The 24,602-nt window shown below is 36.6% G+C and overlaps 1 protein-coding gene across 6 annotated transcripts in view; it reads right to left on the bottom strand.

The window, feature by feature from the left end:
• NSD3 (nuclear receptor binding SET domain protein 3) overlaps positions 1–24,602 on the bottom strand; it is a 115,908-nt gene that overhangs the window by 51,952 nt on the left and 39,354 nt on the right. For all 6 annotated transcript variants that reach the window (XM_087856393.1, XM_087856394.1, XM_045779361.2 and 3 more), the window contains exons 2-6: positions 21,020–21,738; positions 13,428–13,499; positions 12,662–12,824; positions 2,764–2,918; positions 500–1,015 (exon numbers count right to left, since the gene is read on the bottom strand). In XM_087856393.1, coding sequence (XP_087712519.1) covers positions 500–1,015; positions 2,764–2,918; positions 12,662–12,824; positions 13,428–13,499; positions 21,020–21,694 — 1,581 coding nt within the window. In that variant the 5' untranslated portion in view covers positions 21,695–21,738. The remainder of the gene's footprint in view (positions 1–499; positions 1,016–2,763; positions 2,919–12,661; positions 12,825–13,427; positions 13,500–21,019; positions 21,739–24,602) is intronic.

Below are 24,602 nucleotides of genomic sequence, written 5' to 3'. Positions count from 1 at the left end.
ATTGTTAAAGAACAAACATAGTTCTGGAATTTCTTTAAAATGCATTAGCCAGCGTGAGCCTAACAAAACTGCCGGTGCAACCAAACAGATCAGCAGGTATAATTAGTACAATAGTTAATTCAGATAACTGACAAAAATAATTTAATAAGAAGCACACTTTGCAGCTAAGAAAAACTAACTATACAAACTAGAAACAGGCAAAGTGCCGAGTTTTTTCCCACAACTTTAGGGAGCTAAGCTCAATTTTGGCTGCACCGCTCAAGATTAATCTAGTACAGATGGGGATATTACAAAAGAGGGAAAAAAGAAGGAAAACATAGCCTTTTTGCCTGTCTTTTTTGCCCCTCTTAAACACAGTAAACTGTACATTTCAACTGCAGCAGATAAAAGGGTATTTAAATTACGACCTTGTGTTGTTTGTGGGGTTTCTTTTTAAACGTCAAGGCTGACTACTTATTTAATACTATTCCCCCAAAACACCCACGTAAGAAGGAGATACCTTCGTTGAATAAACAAACTGATCGATAAATTTCCCATCTCCTGTAGCATTCTGAAGAGCAAACACTTGTTCAATCTTCACAACTGGAGACATGTTACACTTCTGCAAATCCAGGCTCCCTTTGTGCATTGTAATAGAAGCTGGTAAAGATTTCCTGGCGGCGGCCGTTTTCCAGGCTATTTTAACAGGAGGTGGTTCTTCCTCTTCCACGCTCGTGTGCCGCCTCTGGCTCTGTCTCCGAATTTCAGTACTTGAGAGTGAGGAGGCCACCTCACCTGCATTGGTCTGTTCCGGCTGAGTATTCAGCACTGACCTTGGTCTTCGGGTTTTCTTAACTTCGGCTTTGGAGGCAACATTCTTTTTTGCTTGGGACAAAGCCTCCTCAGGCTGTTTATCAATATAGATAAAAGTATACTGTTCTATTCTTTCCTCTCGGGTCATTTTCAATGCCTTCTCTGCATGGGCGATGCCGATATCCCACTGAGCACGTTCTCTCTGAGGTCGGGGTTTCCGAATCTAAAAAAAGACCCAGGCATATAAAAGACACAGGCATTATCAGATACACTTTCAGTCTAATTGGTACATTTAAACCAACACGTACTTCCCATGTGATCCTGTCATCATTCCAGGTAACATAAATAAATATCTTCAGGTTCTTCAAATTTATGACATATTCTAAAACTCCCTAACTTTGATAAGTCAGTATGACTATCAGATGATATGCAGGTCTACTCTCTTTAAATATTCTTTTTCATTGACCACTCTGTTGCACAAGTCCCTCAAAGAGGGGGCTGTCCTTCTCATGTTATGTTCATACAAAGCTAGCAATGAGGGCAAAGGGAGGAGAGATTGCAGAACGATTACTTGCAGTGGCCAATAAAACACTAACCTTAAAAATGACACCCTGAAGCTCAGGGGTGCTACAGAGATCACAAAAAAGCAAATGGCAGAGTCAGCATTTGAAGCTGTGCTGGTGGTTTGTACCATAATGCAAACAGGGGCAGAATGGAGAGAAAGGAGAGAGCCCAGAGGAACAAATGAAAGTTGACAAGACACAGGAAAGAAGGGATGTATAAGAGAAAAAACAGGGGCGCCTGGGTGGCACAGCGGTTAAGCGTCTGCCTTCGGCTCAGGGCGTGATCCCGGCGTTATGGGATCGAGTCCCACAGCAGGCTCCTCCGCTATGAGCCTGCTTCTTCCTCTCCCACTCCCCCTGCTTGTGTTCCTTCTCTCGCTGGCTGTCTCTCTCTCTGTCGAATAAATAAATAAAATCTTTAAAAAAAAAAAAAAAGAAAAAAGAAACCTGAACCAGCTTCCATAGGTCTCCTTCACTGTTGCTCAGAAGACTTTGAGTTGGCAAGTCAGATAAGAAAACTTTGAATAAAAAGTATGTGAGATGACCAAAGCCATCAGGAATATCTAGGAGGTTGGACTAAGGTAGCCCAAAATTAGCTAATGAAACTCTGAGAAGGGATGGTATATGTGGAACGCTGATGTATAAATCTGTAAAATGTCTGATAAAATTAATCAAAATCCTCTGTGATCAAATTTAGCTTTTAAAGTATAAAAATATGACAAATTTCTGAATCACAAGAGACCCACCCTAAAATTAGTTGAGTTTAAAAATGTCAACCAGATAGATTATCGGGAGTTGATGTCATAATTCTAAAATATCCACCACAAACATATTTCTTGGTTCCCTCACTGTGACCTTGCTTGAACCAGTTACTTAAGCTTGTCTATGCCTCGATTTCTTCTCATCTGTAGAAAGGGGAATGATGGTATCTACCCCCCTTAAGTTGTTATGAAGATTAAATGAATTAATACACACATAATGCTTAAAATAGTGCCTGTCTCACAGCAGGTGCTCACTAAATATTTTAGAAACTTTACTTTCACAAAACAATTTTACTAGATAAGAATAAAGGGAATTATGTAAAGATAATGAAATAGGAAAAAAAAAAAACAAAACTCACTGGCAAAATCCACGCTTCACTAGCATCTACTAGTCATGTACACTAATTCAATTCAAAAATAGAATCCAGCACTGTATTAAGCAAAGTTCAAGTTTTTAATAGTATTCTGATGTTGTTTATATGAAATATAAAATTTACTGATGTACAATAAATTATTAAAACTGAACTTAGGTTAAAATAACAACTCATTCTAACAACGATCTGAATTCAAGTATGAAAACTTCTACTAAATTACTAAGTCCTCTACAAACCATATTCGATTGGTAAAGTTAACACGCTGCCAGATACCTTTTGTTTCTCAGAGTGATTGCTGGCTTGTTTGGTTGCTTCAGCCAATAGTTCTTCATACTGTTTATGACCTTTATACTCTCGTACTCGCTTTTCATGAACCCATGCCCTCTCCGGTTGGTTGCTAAAAAATTGGACGTGATATTCCCGGGCACCTGTAAGCAAAAATTCTTATTAACCATTTCAGAACATAAGCATCACGTATACTCTGCCAAAAACATGAACCTAAGCTAGGTTCCCTAGCATCACTCCTATTAAAACCTGCATGCTTTGGATTGTCCAAGGATATAATCCAACACCTGCCAATTACACAACTAATAGTTACTGTAAAAAATCACTCCCGAATGATTAAAATTAGTCCAGCAAGTCTTAAGAAGAAGAAAATCAGAAATTCTACTAATTACCAGATTTGTTACCTTGGTTACACAACTTATTTTTGCTTGTCTCAAACCTTTTTAGAAACAAATCTGGGAATAAATAATTTTTTCTTCAAAAAATGTGTAACGGGCACCTGGGTGGCTCAGTTAGTTAAGTGTCTACCTTCGGCTCAGGTCATGATCCCAGATTCCTGGGATCAAGCCCCATGTTGGGCTCCCTGCTCAGTGGGGAGTCTGCTTCTCCCTCTCCCTCTGCCCCCCCCAACCCCGGCTCGTGGGCACTCTCTCTCTCAAATATAATCTTTAAAAATATATATATAACATATTTTCTTGGACTTCGAAAGTGCCAAATTGCTTTTCTGGCTATATGAAAGTGCACTATATAGACTTGGGGGTGGAGAAGAGGCCACCGACTCTTTCAGGGATCCTGTGAGCTCAAAACTATCTTCATAATAATCCCAAAATACTATTGTCTTTTCAGTGTGTTGGCATTTGCACTTCATACCGCAAGAACAATGGTGGATAAGACTGCTGGCATGCCAGCACAAATAAAGACAATGAGAGACACCAAACGATACCAGTATCGCATTCTTCACAGCCATATATACTGGCAGCTAAAACAAAACAAAACAAAAAGCCAGTTCCATTGAATGTCCTTGATGAAGTGGTAAAAATGATTAATTTCACTAAATTTCAATGTTTGGATACTGTCTTTTTAATATTCTCCATGATGAAATGGGAAGTATGCATAAAGCGCTTTTGCTTATTGAAGTGTGACAGTTACCTTGAGGAAAAGTACTTGTGTGACTGTTTGAGTTGCAAGATCACTGGCCACTTTTTCATAAAACATCATTTTTATTTGAAAGAACGACTGACAGAAAAACTACGGTTATTTGAACTTGAGCATCTGGCAAGTATTTCCTCAAAAACGAACAAAGCAAGTTTACTATTTCAAAGAAATCAACTGACAGTATTTGTTGCCAATGACAATATTTGATCTTTCAAGGAAAAATTAGAATTTTGGAAAACCTGAGTCTTCCAACTTCCCAATAATCAAAGAATTTTCTGATGAAATAACTGGTCATATAAACTAATGTGATTTAAAAATATCTATAGAGGATGGGGCCCCTGGGTGGCCAGTCGATTAAGCACCCAACTCTTGATTTCAGCTCAGGTCATGTCATGATCTCAGGATGGTGAGATTGGAGCTTGCTTGAGATTCTCTCTCCCTCTGCCCCTCCCCCTGGCTCCTGTGCACACTCTCGATCTAAAGAAAAAGTATACTATAGAAGGATGTGTCAACATTTCGAAGATATATCTTACTTGGTAACGATAACATATTTTTTTTAATTTCTAAAAAGATTTTATTTATTTATTTGAGAAAGAGAGAAAGAAAGAAGAGAGCATGCTTGTGAGTGTGGCGGGGGGGGGGAGGGACAAGCAGACTCTCTACTTAGTGTGGAGCCCCATGCGGGGCGGGACTCAATCCCAGGACCAGAAGATCATGACCTGAGTAGAAGTCACACATTTAACCAAGTGACCCACCCAGGCACCCCCAAACCAGTATTTTTTAAATGGCCAATACATGATGTTATAAAATCATGAAAGGTAGAAGATTCATTCAAAGTGCAAGATAGAACCAATGGATTCCAATGTAACAAAGTACAAAAAGTTTATGGATATGATTTCAAATTTCCTGAATCTGAACTAACCCACACTTACTGAGTTTTGGTGTAATATCAAAGAAATATATCCACAATTACCTAAAAAGGCTATTAAAATACACTATCCTTTTTCAACTACACACCTGTCTGAGGTCAGATTATCTTCATATAGTCCAACCAAAACAACAACCCTAACAGATTGAATGTAGAAACAGATACAGGAATCTAGTATCTTCACTTAAGCCAGACCTTAAAGAGATTTGCAATGATGTAAAATGATACCATTCTTCTCATTTTTGAGGAAATAGTTATTTTTCATAAAAATGTAATGATAACATATAATGGATTATTTTTAAATCAATTAGTAATTTTTTAAAATTATTTTAATTTCCAAATTAAAATAAAAAGTAATAGATAAAACCCATGTAAACAAAAGCCTTTTAAAATCTTCAAATTGTAAGAGTAAAAGGTGTTCTGGGGCCAAAATATCTGAAAACTGCTAGAACAGTGCTACTCTCCAAGTGTGGTTCCCAGAACAGGCCAGTCTGTGACAGAATAAGCATGGAAGAGTAAGCATTTAGAAACTATGATAATTTGACACTGTCATGATGTTTAGGCACATGATCAGGGATCTTGTACCATATACTTTTTGCAGGGGGAGGCCTTTCCTTTTTGTAATAGTTACTTTTATTGTATTTTCTGTAAGTATTGGTCCATGGTGGATTGGAAATTTTTAAAAAATGAACAAAAACTGGTCTTTTACCAACCATAGTTTGAAAAACACAACTCTACAGAAAATGTCTCAGGTTAATACAGTACTGTATAACTGGTCTTGGCAAATCCAAAATAATTCAGGTAGGCAAAGAAAGGTAATAAGCAGATGTTGGTTGACTAGAAAAATGTAGGTATAGGCTTAAATTGAACTCAGTTATCTGAAATCGATTATATCTTGGATTTGAAAATTTTTAAATTTTATTAGACATTAATGGGAGATTATCTAAGGAATTATTTTGAAACCAGATTAAAATTTCTTATGTAAAATAGCCTATAAGAGAGAAATACACACACAATTTGATTTCCATATAATCCAATCTCAGAAGGAAGAGCTAAGCACAGATTTGACTATAATTAATCAAAGAAGGTTAAGTCCAAGGGTTTTTAGGGACAAAAAAATAAATATAACCCAAACTAATAGGTGAGTTTGGAAGATAGGGTAGTGGGTACAAGTGATAGGGTTAAAAGAATATAGGGCATGGGGCGCCTGAGTGGCACAGCAGTTAAGCATCTGCCTTCGGCTCAGGCGTGATCCCGGCATTACGGGATCGAGCCCCACATCAGGCTCCTCCACTATGAGCCTGCTTCTTCCTCTCCCACTCCCCCTGCTGTGTTCCCTCTCTGGCTGGCTGTCTCTATCTCTGTTAAATAAATAAATAAAATCTTAAAAAAAAAATTAAAAAAAAAAAATAGGGCATAATCCAAAAGTCAGTCATTCAGAAACAGACTTTATAGTTAAGAACACAAAAACTAAAACTCACAGATGACACAATCTCATTTTAATATTTATTTTCAACTTCTTCCTCTATTAAATCATTAGTACAGATGAAACAAATCAAACAATTTGTCTCTTTGTTATTATTACTCTATTTCCTGCTGTCCAAAGAACAATGAGTGAAATAAAAACCTAAAGACCTGTAAAAATGAGAAGCACATCTGTCTTTGAATAAATACCCGAATTCCAAAAGAAAAATGCAGAGGAAATTTTTTCTTTAAATATTTATTTATTTTACAGAGGGAGAGACAGAGAGCAAGCATGCATGTGCACATGTAGGTGGGGGGGGGAGGGACAGAGGGAGAGAATCTTAAGCAGACTCCTGGCTGAGTGTGGAGCCCTACATGGGGCTCAATCCCACAACCCTGAGATCATGTCCTGAGCAGAAATCTCCAGACGCTCAAATGATTGAGCCATCCAGGTGCCCCAGTAATTTTTTATTTAAGAAAAATAATATAAAGGTAAAACCATCCCGTTTTAACCTTAAAAAAAAAAAGTTAGGATTAAAAGTTACAGTAGGTAAAGAAGATGTGGTATATATGTATGTACACACACACACATGCTGGAATATTACTCAGCCATCAAAAGAAATGAAATCTTGCCATTTGCAATGATGTGGATGGAACTAGAGGGTATTATGCTAAGCAAAATAAGTCAATCAGAGAAAGACAACAATATGATCTCCCTCATACGTGGAATTTAAAAAACAAAACAGAGGAACATAGGGGAAAGGAGGGGAAAAATAAAACAAGATGAAATCAGAGAGGGAGACAAACCATAAGAGACTCTTAATCATAGGAAACACACTGAGGGTTGCTGGAGGGGAGGGGGTAGGGGGATGGGGTAACTGGGTGACAGAAAGGAGGGCACTAGGTATAATGAGCACTGGGTGTTATATGCAACTGACGAATCACTGACCTCAACCTCTGAAACTAGTAATACACTGTTAATTAACTGAATTTAAATAAATTTAAATAAATAAATAAAAATAAAAGTTACAATAGGTATAATATATCATTTAAAACTCAGTAAAAATCTTTACTATCCTATCTATTAATTACAATACACATAGTGAAAAATAATTACTCTCAAACTTTTTTTTTTTTTTTTTTTTTAGAGGGAGAGAGAGCAAGTGTGAGCAGTGGGCAGAGAGAGAATCTTAAGCAGACTCCATGAACAGCGCAGAGCCCGACACAGGGCTCAATCTCACAATCCTGAGATCATGACTTAAGCCGAAATCAAGAGTCAGATGCTTAACCCAGTGAGCCACCCAGGCACCCTGACTCTCAAACTTTTAATAGTAGTTACATTACCCGAAGGATGAAATTATAGGCACTTTTCACTTCTGACTATATATATTTTTGTATTGTTATATGCAGAAAAAGCATTTCATTTTTAACTTTTAAACTTAAAATGATTATTCAGCCATGAGATAAAAGGAAATCCTACCAAAACGGATGAACCTAGAGGACCCTGTGCTAAGTGAAAATAAGTCAGACAGAGAAAGAGAGATACCATATGATCGTATTTGTATATGGACTATTTTAAAAAAAATCAAACTCCTAGAAACAATGTAGAATGATGGCTGCCAGATATCAGGGACTGGGGTGGGAGAGGAGCTAGTCAAAGGGTATAAGCCTTCAGTCATTAAGATGAGTATGTTCTGGGAATCTGATGCACAGCATGGTTACTACAGTAAATAATACTGTGTTATATACTTGAAAGTTATTGAGGATGTAGAACCTGAGCGTTCTTACCAAACACCCACACACAAAAATAACCGTGTGAAGTGCTGGGTATGTTAGTTGACCAGACTGTGGTAATCAGTTCATGAAGTATATGTATATCAAATTATTATGCTGTACACTTTAAATATATATAACTTTTGTCAATTATACCTCAACAAAGCCTGAAGAAAAAAAAAAGAAAAAGAAACTTAAAATGAGACCACAACAATGAAATACAACTTAAAAGAAACATGAGAGGGGCGCCTGGGTGGCTCAGATGGTTAAGTGTCTGCCTTCAGCTCAAGTCATGATCCTGGGGTCCTGGGATCGGGCCCCACATCGGGCTCCCTTCACAGGGAGCCTGCTTCTCCCTCTCCCTCTGCTGCTCCCCCTGCACGTGCTCTCTCCCTCTCTCTGTCAAATAAATAAATAAAATCTTTAAAAAAAAAACAAGAGACAGACATGTGATACAAACATCTTTCCACATGCTCTTACGAAGAATTTGATCTTTATGTGTAAAAACTGTTATTTTTTCTAAAGCTAAGAATCTAGCAATACTGACCAATAACAATATGGAAATCAATGATTACTATCTAAAAATAATTAAGAAAAATTTATACAAAGTTGTTTAGATTAAGCAACACAAAATGCTTCACAGTCATCATGTGTGAACATAATCAACAAAATTAAGTTTTATACTGTTTTCTCGGTTTTCAGAAAAACAGAAAACTTTCTCTAAAAAAGGAGGTACTGACAGATGCCTCAACATGAACCTCTAAAACATGAGGCTAAATGAAAGAAGCCAGACACAGGGGCGCCTGGGTGGCACAGCGGTTAAGCGTCTGCCTTCGGCTCAGGGCGTGATCCCGGCGTTATGGGATCGAGCCCCACATCAGGCTCCTCCACTGGGAGCCTGCTTCTTCCTCTCCCACTCCCCCTGCTTGTGTTCCCTCTCTCGCTGGCTGTCTCTCTCTCTGTCAAATAAATAAATAAAATCTTTAAAAAAAAAAAAAAAAAGCCAGACACAAAAGGCCACATACTGTATGATTCCCTTTATATGAAATGTCCAGAAAAGGCAAACCTATAGAGACAAAAAGTAGTTAGTGGTTGCTTAGCACTGGGAGAAGAGAGGAGTAATGGGGAATGACTGCTAATGAACATGGAATTTATTTCTGGGTTGAGAAAAATGTTCTAGGGGAGCCTGGATGGCCCAGTTGGTTAAGCATCTGACTCTTGTTTTCAGCTCAGGTCATGATCTCAGGGTGGTGAGATGGAGCCCTGCTTTGGGCTTTGCACTCAGTGGGGAGTCTGGTTGGGATTCTCTCTTCCCCTCTGCCCCTCCCTCCACTCACACATGCTCACTCTCGAGCTCTCTGTCAAATAAAGTCTTTTTTAAAAAGTTCTAAAATTAGATGTTCTGATGACTGCACAATTCCATAAATGTACTAAAAAACACTGAATTTGTATGTAAATCATATCAGAAAAGCTATTATTTTCAAAACTACTGCAAAAAAGAAAAAAGTATCAGAATACACTTTTAATTAATTAATTTTTTTTTTAAAGATTTTATTTATTTATTTGACAGAGATAGAGACAGCCAGAGAGAGAGGGAATACAAGCAGGGGGAGTGGGAGAGGAAGAAGCAGGCTCATAGCAGAGGAGCCTGATGTGGGACTCGATCCCATAACGCCGGGATCACGCCCTGAGCCGAAGGCAGACGCTTAACCGCTGTGCCACCCAGGCGCCCCACTTTTAATTAATTTAAATTTTAAAAATTTTCTAAATTCTCAGAGTTCTGGTTTTCTCATTAATACAAGCAAAATCAGTATTCCCAGCAGTAAAGTAGGAGACTGCTGAGGAATTCCAGACCAAATTAGATTAATTCCTAAAACCAAATTTAAATACTTCCTTTGAAATACAGATGTGACATAAATTGTGCTTTCACTTGTATCCCATAAAAAAGCTTTACTTAGCAGGTTTTCATACAGTAATTAAATGTGAAACACTAATAATCTGAAAAGCATGCTTTTCTAAGGAGAGAGAATTGAAGAGCCACAACTCTCACATGATATACACAACTCTCAGGGTGCTCTAGAGACCCAGTAGGTACATGGATTATTTTATTGAAAAGGTTTTGCCCTAAGAGACACACGAAAAGATGCTCATCATCGCTGATCATCAGGGAAATGCAAATCAAAACTACAATGAGTTATCATCTCACACCTGTCAGAATGTCTAAAGTTAACAACACAAGAAACAACAGGTGTTGGTGAGGATGTAGGGAAAGGGGAACCCTCTTGCACTGTTGGTGGGAATGCAAGCTGGTGCAGCCACTGTGGAAAACAGTATGGAGGCTCCTCAAAAAGTTAAAAGCAGTATTACCTTATGATCCAGCAATTGCACTACTGGGTATTTACCCAAAGAATACAAAAACACTAACTCAAAGGGATACAGGCACCCTTATGTTTATAGCAGAATTATTTACAATAGCCAAGATATGGAAGCAGCCTAAATGTCCATCAGCTGGTGAATAAAGAAGATGTGATATATATACACACACAATGGAATATTACTCAGCCATAAAAAGAACGAAATCTTGCCATTTGCAACGACTTGGATGGAGCTGGAGAATATAATGCTAAGCAAAATAAGTCAGTTAGATACCGTATGATTTCATTCATACATAGAATTTAACAAACAAAACAAGCAAAGGGAAAAAATAAGAGAGAGAGACAAATCAAGGAACAGACTCATAGTTATATAGAGAACAAACTGATGGTTATCAGTGGGTTGGGGGATGGGTTAAATAGGTGATAGGGTTTAAGGAGTGCACTTGTGATGAGCACCGGGTGATGTATGGAAGTGTTAAATTACTATATTACACACCTGAAACTAATATAATACTGCATGTTACCTGAAATTAAAATTTAAAAAGGCTTGGTCCTTTGGGAAATCCCTGTCCCTTTCTTCTCCCATTCATAGAATATTAAACCTGCAAGATACTTCATAGATTACTAGTCCAACACCCTTAGTAATAAGAAATCAATGAAAGAACTAGGACTGCCTTGCCCCAACCTCGGTAAATTATGACTAGGTGAATTCAGTTACTTTCCTTTTAATATATAGTATGTTTAAGAGTGGAGGTTATGGAATAAGGTCTCTCTGAAACTCTACTTACTTATTCAAAACATAAGGATAATAACAGTGCCTGCTTTGTAGTGTTGCTACTAGGTGGACTGCATAAAATATATAAGAGAATTGCTTAACACAGTGCCTTGCACGAAAGTAGACATTCAACAATGCTGGGGTGGCTTTCTGTTTTGTTTTGTTTTGTTTTGTTTGTTTTTACTTCTGCCCCATTGATGCTTCCAGTTACCCAATCTGGAATCAGCAGGTTATAATGACAGATAACTGCCTTCTGTACCAGGGCAGATTACTGGCTATGTAGCACAAAAGTTACAGATATGGCTGATCTTGCCACAAATCTGACTTGCAAGACTTATGTAGACATTTGTTCTCTTCATAACAGTGAACAGAGAGCAAGACAGAAAGTTTAAAGTAAGAGAAAAAGAAACAGGCACAAAGTTGTCACGAACAATAAGGAATTCAACACGTAACAAGAGTGAGTTCACAAAGCAAATATCCAGAAATAAATTCCAAGCTCAAACCTTCCCCTGGCTAACTAAGCAAGTCCATTCCAAATGCTAGAATATCAGAAATCTAATCCACATGTTTTAGACAAACCCATGGAAAAAAAAGTGAAAAGTCAGAAAACATCTTTTCTTAACATTTATTAATATTCCTAAGGTAGGATTCTATGCTGAACAGCTAGATTCAAGCTGTACATCTCTGTCGTATTGAATTTATAAAAATGTCTCCATAAATTTACAGATCAAAAAATGGAGTGGAGGGAAAAAGCATCCTGAAATTTTTATCAGGATCAAAAGCACTTGTGTGGGTAAAAAATTACTACTCATAGGAGTCAATGACGAAATGAGACGTACAACAAAAGCAGGGCCCAAATACCTACTAAGCTCATATAAGACATCTTATTACTTACCCAACTGCTTGCTTTCTTTTGGAATTCATTATGAGACGTCAGTCAGATAAAGGTTTTTAAAGAAGTAAAGAAGAAATTATAAAACAAATGCAGGGTGTTATAAGGGAAAACAAGGACCATATCAGTTGTAGAGGATTTCTGCCCATTAAGATGACCATAACTGTATCACTGATTAATAAAAACTAATATTCAGATTATATGCATATTCTTTCTTGCTTTCTTATTTTAAGATTTATTTATTTACCTTGGGGGGGGAGAGAGAGAGAGAGAGAGAGCAAGCATGAGTGGGGAGGGGCAGAGGGAGAGAGAACCCTCAAGCAGACCGCCTGCTGAGCAGAGAGCCCGATACAGCCTCAATCTCATGATCCATGAGACCATGAGCTGAAATCAAGAGTTATATGCTTAACCAACTGAGCCACCCAGGGGCCCCTCATGTGCATATCCTTGTAGTCACAAACGACATTTAAGATTCAATTTTCTCCCCAGCCTTTTATTTAATATCTATTTATGCCTTTACCTACCTCTTGTGTTAATTTTGGTATGAACCTCGAGCTGGGGATCACTTGAAACCATGCAAGGCCACCAAGGATAGGTTCCCACCTTAGACCAAACAAGATCGCCAACCTGGAACTTGACACCAGCAGACACTTCTGTTGTTGGAACAGAAGACAATATTGGCTGAACCTATAGGAAAAGGTCGTAAAACTTCATCAGCAGAGAAAGTTAAAAAAAAGAAACTATGAACAAAGTACATTAATCATGCTAACCATGTAAAATTTATCTTCAGTTATACTTTCCCTGATACTTAACCATAACTAGCAGAAAGGAAGAGAAGGAAAATAATAAGCCTCATTCCAAATACTGAAAATAGGACTGATGTTTCTGATGTCTTATTACTGATAAGGCATTTTGATAATCCATTAAAAAATGGTCATAAAAATATTTTTGTAATTTTGTATGGTGACAGATGGTAACTAGACTTATTGTAGTGATCACTTTGCAATGTATACACATATCAAATCAATATGTTGTACATATTGAAACTAGCGTAATGATATATGTCAATTGTACTTGAATAAGAAAAAGTGGTCACAGTTTTGAGAAGAAAAATAATTCACTGAAAGTATCTACCTCTTAAACCAGCTCCAAGATTTATTTCAGTACAATTTCTGAAATCCGAAAGTATGGAATTGTAATAACACGTATGGAATGTGTTATAATTTAATCACCCTGCTTTCACCTTCTTACACCATCCCTGGTTAGACAGTATTCGATACAGCAACTCACCTGGGGTTCCTCTTTTAGTACTGGCTCTTCCCTTGGTTTTTCTGACACAGTGTCAACCCTCTCATTTGGTCTCTAGGTGAAAAGGTACAGACAAAAAGAACAAAATGGCAGCCAACCAAAGAACAGTGGCATACACAAAAAGAATCAAAACTAAATAGCAAAGGGAATTAAGGACATTTATTAACTAAATAATGTGGGTAGTAAGAATACAACCGATGCAATACATGACGCCATGTCTTAAATTCACGTTCCCTTCCACTCCATAGCTATAGCTCTCATTTCTTATTATTTTTAAAACTTAATGTGTTGATTGTTGTTGCTGTTGTTTTTTAACCTAACAGGGTACAGAAAAATGAGCACTTTGAGATTGCTAGTAAGATGTAACAATTTTTCAGGAGAGCAATTTGGCATGTACGAAAAGCCTTAAATTTTCAGACTCTGATCCAGCAACTCCACTTCTAAATATATATGTATAGTGAAAGGCACTGAGAAGTGTAAATACACGGATATATACACCAGTCCTATTTAAAAGAGCAAACATTAGAAAACAATCTAGATGTCCAGTAATTTAAATCAGTTAAATAAGTTATAGTACAACTAGATAGTGAAGCAATATAAATATATTTTAAAATGACATGGGAGGGGTGCCTGGCTGGCTTAGCTGGTACAACATGTAACTCTTGATCCCGGGTTTGTGAGTTCAAGCCCCACGCTGGGTGCAGAGATTGCTTAAAAATAAAATCTTTTGAAAAATAAATAAATAAATAAAATGACATAGAAAAATAATAATATAATGTTATTTGAAAAGAGCAAATTGCAAAGCAGTCTGTATTACAGTATAATTCCAATCTTGGAAAAATAATTTCTTTTTATTTACTTTTTAAAAAGATTTTATTTATTTATTTGACAGAGAGAGAAAGCACAAGCAGAGGTAGCCACAGGCAGAGGGAGAGGGAGAAGCAGGCTCCCGCTGAGCAGGGAGCCTAACGTGGGGCTTGATCCCAGGACCCTGGGATCATGACCTGAGCCAAAGGCAGACACTTAACTGACTGAGCCACCCAGGCACCCCAAAATAGTTTTTTTTTTTTTTAATGTGCACAGAAAGAAAAATTAGAATACCACCAGGTGATGGGAAAAGTGATTCTTTCGGTGGGCTTTTCTGTATTTGTCAAATTGTCTATGATAAACATTACTCTTCCAATCATAACACCCACACATGTTACTTAAAAATTAATTTCTGCAACCCTTTGGAAGGCTATTTAGAAGTATCTATCAAAATTCAAAATCTATCACTCTTCAATTGGGCAATTATATTTTAAGAAACTACAGAAAACGGGCGCCTGGGTGGCTCAGTCATTAAGCGTCTGCCTTCGGCTCAGGGCGTGGTCCCGGGGTCCTGGGATCGAACCCCACATCGGGCTCCCTGCTCTGCTGGGAGCCTGCTTCTTCCTCTCCCACTCCCCCTGCTTGTGTTCCCTCTCTCGCTGGCTGTCTCTCTCTCTCTGTCAAATAAATAAATAAAATCTTAAAAAAAAAAAAAACAGAAAACAAAATGAGAAATTCTAAGCAAAGGATGGTTAAGTACAGCATTACAGTAATCTACGTGTCTATCAACATCTTCAAACTTTTTATTTAAAATAGCCCATACATGTCTTAAAAAGTATTTGATACATTTTACACTGGATTCATAGAAGTAATTATCTTTGGGGAATGAAGGTAGGGAAATGGTGAAGGAAGACCTATATTTTTGCGTTATTTGTATTTCCTATAAAAAGCAGATTACTTTTGTAACTTAAAAGATTTTTTAAAACTTCTCACTTGTCAAAGAACAGAACTTAATTTAGACGGCATAAAGAGAGAGAGATAGCCATCAAATAAAGTCTTAATTCCAATTTAAAAATATGGGTAATTCTAGGAACTACTGAAATTTTTCAATTAATTCAAGACACTGTTGTAAAAACAGTAAAAACAAAGTTTTATTAAATAAAAAATTGTGGAAAGGTTTGTAACTATTAGGAAATGATAAGCCAGACTAATAACCCAAACTCCAAGTATCAATCATTTACTCAACAGTGCCTATGACTTTCCAGGCACGGTTCTAGAAGGTGGGTATGCAACGATGAAACAAATAGATTTGATCCCTCACCTCAAAAAGCTTACAGGTGGGTAGGATAGACAGACATTAAATAAATAAAAACATACTCTTATATAATGTAAACGTATGAAGAGAAATAATGGGGGGATGTATCTTTAAATATGAAAGTCAGTAAAGGCTTCTCTGAGAAAGTCAATTATAATCTTAGAATCAGAGGAGGAGTAGCTAGTCTAGGAAAAAGTGGGCAGAACATTCCAGAAAGAAGGCATGGCACATGTGAAGTTCCTGGGGCTTACAAAGTAGAAATTTCAGGAAGGCCTTTACAACTGACTTAATTGCCCAAAGAAGAGAGAGGTTACAAGATGAGAGAGGGGAGGCAGGGAATATTACAAGGGCCTTGTAAGTATAGTCAAGTGTTTTATATTAAGGGCAATAAAAAGCCACCAAAGAGGATTAGGCAGAGAAGTAACATACACCAATTTATGTTTTAAAAAAATCTTGTTAGCTATTATGTGGAGAATATTTTGGAAAAAAAGGTAGTGGCAACTTGTTGATGGGCACAAAATTCGCTCTGTCAGATGTGTCTGTGGTGGTACCACGACTATGTAATCTAATAGCATACACTCACTGAGCAAGGAAAGAAAAATCTATGTTGAAATGAAAACTGTTTTCCGGATTGCTGGTATAGTAATAAAGCAGTCTGGAAATACCGTCCCCATTTGCATAGGCCCTCTGGGTAGCTTCACTTCAATCTACAGAAGTAGCTTAAGCCTTCACCTCAACTTCTCATTCTCAAGCTACCACAGGAAGACAAGGCCGCTTGAGGAAGTACACAGGCTGCTAAGAAAGCGAGTCATCCTCCTCCACACATTCACTCTTCATGATGTCTGGGTCTAAGGGATCTCTGTAACTCCTTTTGAGGGCAGATAGATAAGGAGTGACTCATCTTTGCCAAACAACAGAATCCTACTATTATTGTAAGAACTGGTCTGAAGCCCATTAACATTTTTCCCTTTCTGGATTAAAGACAGGATTTCCTGCAAAACTTTATATTATTCAAATGTCTTTTTTTTTTAATGGTTTGTTCCAGAATGTTCGCTTTTCCTTCAGGCTAGCTTTAAACACTATTAAAATTGTTTACAGAGTCATCTTAAAAGGAAAACAATGGCAAGGGAGAGAAACAAGCCTAAGATTTATTCTAAGCTTTCAAGACTATATAAATAAAAGAAAGAAAAAGAAGTAGAATAAGGATGCTGCAATGATAGAAAAGAAATATACATTGTAAAATGTGCTAATGCATAAGCAAAACAGAAATATCTAGTAGGCATTTAGTCTACAGCCATACCACCCTGAATGTGCCCAATCTCATCTGATCTCAGAAGCTAAGCAGGGTTGGGCCTGGTTAGTATTTGGATGGGAGAAATATCCAGTAGGCACTGACTTGAGCTCAAAAGAAAGGGTAAGGAGATAAACCAACAGATAACACAGTATATCATAAACACCGGTTAAGGGGTAAAGTTTTTAAGACAACATGGTCAATGGAAGTTAAATGCTTAGGAGTCAAGAAAAATGAGTCAGAAAATGCCAACATATAAAATACTTCTGGGTATAACATCCATTTTCCTTTAGTTGTTCAAAGAATAGATAAGCTTAAAAGAGATTAAAATCAAGCAAGGACAAAAGATACCTTTTCTGGTACTAATAGTGTTGCTTTAGGAAAAGAGCGTCAGAGAAAAAGATGACAGTGAGTTAGCTCTCCTTAGTTTTAAATTTTTGATTTTATGGGTATATACCCCTTTTTTACATTTTTAGTTTATTCCATATGGAAAGACCTATATTCCAGGAAAGAATAACAAGAAGTTTCTTAAACAGGAAAAAAATACATTAAGAGAGCAACTAAAATAAAATTACATTATCCAAAATATTCTTTTAAAAAAATTTTGGCCTAGTGCTTTTATTAAAACACAAGAGATTTATTAAGACGAATAATATGCATCAAATCTGGCAGCATTCCTAATCCCTAATAATTTTCAAAACAAAATGAATAAATAATTTTCAAAAAATAATTTTCAAAGAAAAATTATACTCTTTAAAAAACTTACATCAACATTTAAGGTGGAAAGAAAAATTCAAAGGCAATAAATTATTTGTGCATTTTTCTTTTACTTGCTGAATAACTGCTTAAGTGCATAATCTTAAACACTAAAACATCTGTACAACAATAACATTTTGCATGTGAACGTTTCTAAGAATTTTAAGACCTAATACTCCGAACCAAACATAACCTCTAACTTAGTGCTAATGGAACCGAAGCCACTATTTGGCTTTTTAGAAGTGAAAATGGCAAGCTAAGAGTTAATGAGACTAGTCTTAGTGGATAAGACCCCTGAGGTGCTGGTGGAAGACCAATGTTTGACTAGGGCCTACACTCACATGCCGGAGGCATGACACCTGCCAAGGAGGAAGACATGCAGAAACACTTCCACATGTTTCTAATTTGATAGGAGGAAAAACAGCTAAACCAGTGTTACAAAATATACAATTTCAGTAGTGATCTCAGGTCTCCTGCTGCTGAGATGTTTGGACACATTTTATTGTTGTCCAACAGCCACTCTTCAGAAGGCCAAACAGCTCTGAATTGGGAGGAAATACTTGTAAGATCAAATACCAAGAAAAAAGAAAAGAAAAAAGTAGTGAATGAAATCACGAACTACTACTTTAAACGAGATTGCTTGTTCAAAAAAGAACCTATAAGTGGGCTTTTAAAGAACAAAATTATATATAAAAGCAAATCCAGCTTAAGGACAATCATTTCAAACTTTTTCTCCAAGCATCCAGTTTTCATTATGCTTCTCTAAAGCATCTGGGAGGGGAGCTGTCCAGTGGCGTCAGCAGACTCTCACTTGAGCTCCTCTTTCATTTCTAAGCCCTCTCCAGTGCTAAACACCAAGCAAGAGCTTGGACCCTTAGTAACAACCAGGAGGCACAAGGGTATCAAAAATTGAGCACTTACAAGAAACTGTCCTAAGGGAAAGAAAATAAAGGTTGTTCAAGTTAAGGAAACCTAATTAAAAAAAAAAAAAAACCCATAAGGTTACAAAACCAATTATTTTGTGAACATCACTGGTCCTCTGTACAGTACTGAAGCATGACACTAACAACACGCAAGAGCCTTCAGAGTTCTAGCTTCAAAGTTCTATTAGAATGGAGTACAACTTTTGTGGCACCCATCTCTTAAGTTTAGAACTATTCCCCATGTATGATAAATTTTAATTAATCTAAATTTAACTAATAAGAACTCTTTTTTTCTCTTTGGAAAAAAGGGAGGAGGGAAGGGAAAGAGAGTAACAAAGAGAAGGAGGGGAGGGAGAAAGGGGGCAAGTTGTGAAAAAAGGACGGGAGAGGGACAGAAACAAAGGGGGAGAGAGAGAGAGAAACAAAACAAAACAACCCTGGATTTTTGCCAAAAACTCAACTTTCAGGCAACGGTCTTGGTAGTATTTAGTGCAATCAATATCACTTTCTACATCTCTATCTTCAGTCAAATTGATGTTCTTTTACCTCAAGATATTGTAAAATCCTAAATAATGAAATATTAAATTATGTCCCACATGATTTACCAAAAAAGAACATGAACTAAAACTTTTAAATCGCATCTAATCCCCAGATATGGCAATTAACTGAAGGTTTAAGTGATACAAAGAGCTTGGCACAGCAGATATCCAACAAAGAATTGGCTTTAAAATCTCATTATAAAGTGAGTATTAGAAATATCATTGCACTGAATTTTTTCCTAGATTCCAATTAAACAAAAGGATATATAAAAAGTAAGCAGACTGTCTTATCCTGCCTCTACTTCCAGACCTATTTCTCTTTTGAAATATATTTTTAATGTACTTTATCAATAGAGGTAAAAAGTCTAGCCCAGTAAGTAAAATTGGATATTCTCCTATTTACCAGATTTTCTAGAGCAAAAGCAAGAAGGACCAACAAAAACAGTTCTCAGGAACTAAACTTTAGCTTTGGTTTTAACCAAATTCAAGTTTTTGTGATGCCCAAGGGTCACAGTGCATCACAAACTTTTCCACTGCAGGGCTAGGTAAAAAATGCTACAGTGAGTGCATCTGAAGCACAAAACGTTAACTTCTCTCCTTCCATGTAGTCATTTACTTAAGGAACAGTCTGTAAAGATACTATGTAAACTAAGGTCAGGGAGCTGGGCATTTAATAAATGATTTCAGAAATTAAAAGGCATTTTAGAAACCACTTAGTTACAAAGCCTTCATTTCACAAATGCAGAACTAAGACACCAGAATAGCTAAAGTGTCTCTAATCGATCTCTTTATTTCACTACCCAGGTTTATTTTCTTCATAGTACTTAACACTATCTGAACTTGTATATGTATGTTCATATGTAGGTACACATGTATGTATTTTCTCGTTCCTCTTACTAGAATATAAGCAACCTGAAAGTAGGCATCTTTAATTTTCATTCATTGCCCTACTTTAATTCTTAGAAAAGTATCTAGCATAGAGTAGGCACTTAATAATAGTTAAATGAATAAATAAAACTATAGAAAAATGAGAAAAACATATTGAAATATTATACTGAGACTTGTGAGAGTCTAGAATCAGTGTAGCCTTCTAATCCAGAAAATGATATTTGAGTTGTATGAAGAACTAGAATCCAGCTACCAAGGAAAAGGTGAGTTGGTATGAAGTAAACGCTTTTTTAAACAGAAGATAACAAATTAACTTATTCAGGGATACCAGATATAAAAGCAGACTACTGTTGCCAAAATAGATACTTATTTCTTCCCAATCAATGTCTGGGCAATGTCTTCAATTCATACCGCGTATTAGAATACCAACTAAAAACTTCACTCAAGCTAGAACGGATTTGTTACATACCTATTACTAAGAAAATTCATACTAAAACCTCAAATATACTAAAAAAAATTTGGCAGGATGCATCTTACCTATAAAGGATGACTTTTGTAAAAAGCCCACCTGAAGTTTTAACACATCTGAATACTAACTGATTTTAATAAAAAGAGTTCTTCTATTACTTCAGTTTATTTTGTAGCAAACTTACTAGTAATGAGTATTAAGTCATTAACACTGGGAAAAGTCTAAACAAAGAAAACCAATATAATTAACCATCTCCTCTTTGCCTTTCCTCTTCATCTTTAGAAACCAGGAGTTTATTACAAGCAAATAAAAAAACCTGAAGCTATTAGACAAAGAAACATATGCAGCAAGGTTCTTAGTGTCCCATGTTTTAAAAATAATTTCTTCACTCTAATGACGTCCATTCATTTAGTCAAAAAATTTTTATCAGCACCCGTTATAACATCCCAAGCTCCTTGGTAGGGATTAGAAGGAAGAAGTTATCAGAAATATTTAAATTTGAAGGGATAAAAACTGAAAAATATATATTGGACTTCCAGCAAATCTGAAATATTACAAAATTTTTCAAAAAGACGTTTCAACTTACATTTTGTTCCTCTGGTTCTAATTTGGGGATTTTGTGTGACTTGCGGTCTTCAGATCTAGATGAGTCATGCTTGTTGCTTTTTTTCCTCTTTTCTTTTCTGCTTTCATGCTTTGATTTTGTGTGCTCGCTTGCCTGTACTTCATTTAAAAGGTCTCCACAAAGGGAAGACTCAAACAATTCCCTGCCATTCTGGATAGTTTTGGTTATTTTTAGTTTAATTTCAGGTGAGCCAGTCTTCTTTGGAATCACAGTTTGTGGTACCGAAGGAGGAGGTGGTGGCTGTGGAGGAGAAGGTTTTTCCAGAATTTCATGTGGTCTTGTGTTTGGAATTTCTGAGTGGTAATAGTCAGTGGGGCTAAAGTTTCTAACTGCACCAAAGCCATTGGCCGACCCATTGGGATACTGATTATATGACTGGTATTTGGTTTGAGTTTCATACATGCTGATTGATGGTGGATAGCCATTTGTGAGTGGAGGAAGATCTTCTGTTGTAGGTGGGTACTGAAAGCCTTGCTGCAAGGTAGCTTCATATGGTGTCTGGCCACCATCTTCAACAATGTCACTGTTGTTATCAAAGGCATCCTCCTGACGGATGTTGGCGGAGTCAATGAGTTGAGGTGGTTGCTGAATTGTGTTTCCCATGATCCCTTGCATGAAAGAGAAAGAGAAATCCATTGTTCTGCTCCAGCATCCTTAACTTTCCCTTTCTCTCATCGGGCCTAAAGTTTTAAAAGAGGAGATTAAAAAGTGTTAATATCCTCACAGGCTAGAGGCTTATCAGTTGAAAAAGAATTCACTGAAATATCTTGTACCCAATTTTCATATCCAGATATACACAAACACTAAATATTTTTAAAACAGGTAGCCAATATAATTCTGATACAAGTCAAATGCTTTTTACCTTAAATACTTATCTATTTGAAACCCTCAATTACTTTCACAATTTTACCAACAAAATTTTATCCTCTTAGCAAAACATTCAAAATAGTTTAGCATTCCTTTCTGTTTCCCAAGTTAGAAATGATAAGTCTCAGGTTAAAACTGATATTTGCAAAGCAAGCAGTGTTCTGACACATATAAATTAGGTTCCATACAAGCTTCCTTTAAATCACTCATGGTTTTTTTTTTTTTTGCCCAGTGGTTCTCTTTGTTGTTACAAAAAGATAACAAAATCTTATTGCAAATATTTTAAGTACAAACGTAAAAAGGCCTATTTCTCCCTCTCCATCATTCCCATTCTTCTGTCATGGATAACCAGTATAAATACTTTGGGGAGTATTCTTCCAAATCTTTATATACTCACATATAAAATTTTAAAAATAGGGTTGATTCTGTGACTTGCTTATTCAACTTAACAATATATCCTAGATATCATTCTACATCAGCATGTATAATTTTCATATATACTTTATTATTTAAATAGTTACACAGTAAACAACTGTGATATCTATACCGCAATGTACTTAACCATTTGTGTACTGACAATCATTTAGCTGCTCACCATTGTTTGAAATTATAAATAGGTCTACAGGAAACTGTCTTGAAACTAGATCTTTAGGCCTGTATGTATTCCTATTGGACAGATTTGAAATTTTAATAAAGATAGCACAGCTTATAGAACGGTTTTGCAGTATCAATTTACCGTCATACCAGTAGTGAGGGTGCCTGATTCTCTATACTCTTGACAGTATTAGTTGTTTTTAACCAGTGGCATAAATAAAATCATCTGGGGTAGTTTTACAAAATGTACATGTCAATCAACATCTATCTATTGATGAATCTGATTTGACAAATCTGGGGTGAGGCCTAAAATATGAATATTTTACGATCACATTCAGCTGATTCTGAAGCACCCTCTTAGTTGGGTCATTGCATTACAATCTTTGCATTATAGTTATTGCAATATACTCTTACGATTATTGCACCCCCCAGAAGGTGCCTAAAGATGCTCACGTTATGTAACAATGTTGTAATATAAATAAACATCTATTAGGAAATGCTCTAAGACCCCTCTGTGTTGTCATAAAGTTTGACAAGCCTACCTCTTGAGACAGGATTAATGGACAGTTCAGATATTATTTTGATTATCTCATAAACATTTCCTCTAGAAAGCTCTAAGGCTTTTCTCTACCATATTGAGTCCGATGAATTGATTTTAGCTGCCTGGAATACTGTGAAGAAGGGCTGTGAGGCTACAGTCCAGTTTTATTCTATGACCAATTAATAATGTCTACCATCTTGATTCTAGTAGGATTACCATAATGATAAAGCACATAACCCAAAACAGCAAAGAGGAAAATGATTGCTGACAATACACTTTTCAAGGCATAGCCAATTAAACAGCTGCTGTTTACACTGTTAGCAAATGGAAAGAATTTTAAAAGTTTGAAAACTACAAACAAATGAATACAAGAGCATACAGGAAATCAAACTGCCCATATCGCTCTATAGTGAAATAGGGTGCAGGGGGGTGTTAGACAGCACTCTCATTTTTTGGCATCTACTATGGGCCAAGCACTTTATATGTTATCTCATTTAATTCTCATAACAACTCTGCAGGATAGGTATGGTGGCTCCTGGTTCACAGCTTCAGGGGTTAGGTGCCTTGCTTTAAACCATAAAGCAAAGGGGGCAGAATTATTATTTGTATCTAAATATGTCTGACTCCACATCCCATTTTTACCACGCTACCACTTCCACTTCACTCAGCCATAACTTCTGAGAGGAGCTGATTCTTTTGTTCATGTTCTTTATTCCCGATCACTACCAAAATGACAACTAACAATTCTATAGTAACTGCCACTAACACTTAAATAGCGCTTACTATGTACCAGGAACCATTCTAAGTGCTTTACATACAGTACATTCAATCCTCCCAACAACCTTCAGGTAGATGTTAACCTTAGGTCCCATTACAGACTGGGAAATAGAAGCACACTGAGGTTAAATGACTTGCTCAAGTGCACAAGGCGAGTCATTAATTGACAGAGCTGGGATTTGATCTAGGCAGTTTGGTTTCAGAGTCAGTGATGCTAACCAGTGTAACATACTAGTAATGCTGATAAATGTTAGCAATCACTTATTTATGCATAGCTGGAGAACTGAAACATTACCCTAATTTGACCCTTGGCAAAAACGTATAGCTCACAGACAAAGAACGGTATGTTCGAAAATTCTGTAAACACACAGGGCAACTAACTATACAGGTGGAATTCAAAAGTTCTTCAAACTTCCAACTTGAAGGCAAGTTAAATACTGACATTTGACAAGATGGAACCTGTGTTTTTGGTTCTCATAACTGTCATACACAAGCTCAGCTTCCAGATTAGTCTCCCAAATTATAGTCTACAGAGGTTTTCAGGCATGTGTATTCAGAGACTAAGGTTTCTGATGTTTCTGACTTAGTTCCAATCACAAACTTTTAAGAAGTTTGGTATTTTTGCTCTTTTATTCTCTAGCCCTAGAACCAAATATTTCCTTTTAGTTTGAACTAAGAAAGGAAATAACATTACTATCTTACAATTATATAGGAGCTTACAATTACACAGTATTTTCACATGCGTTCTTATTTGACCCGCAAAAC

This window comes from Ursus americanus, chromosome 27, assembly GCF_024610735.1.
Source record: "Ursus americanus isolate L20-20 chromosome 27, mUrsAme1.1.p, whole genome shotgun sequence".
Lineage (NCBI taxonomy): Eukaryota > Metazoa > Chordata > Mammalia > Carnivora > Ursidae > Ursus > Ursus americanus.
Note: the sequence above shows the minus strand (reverse complement) of the source record. Positions and strands in the feature narration are given on the sequence as shown.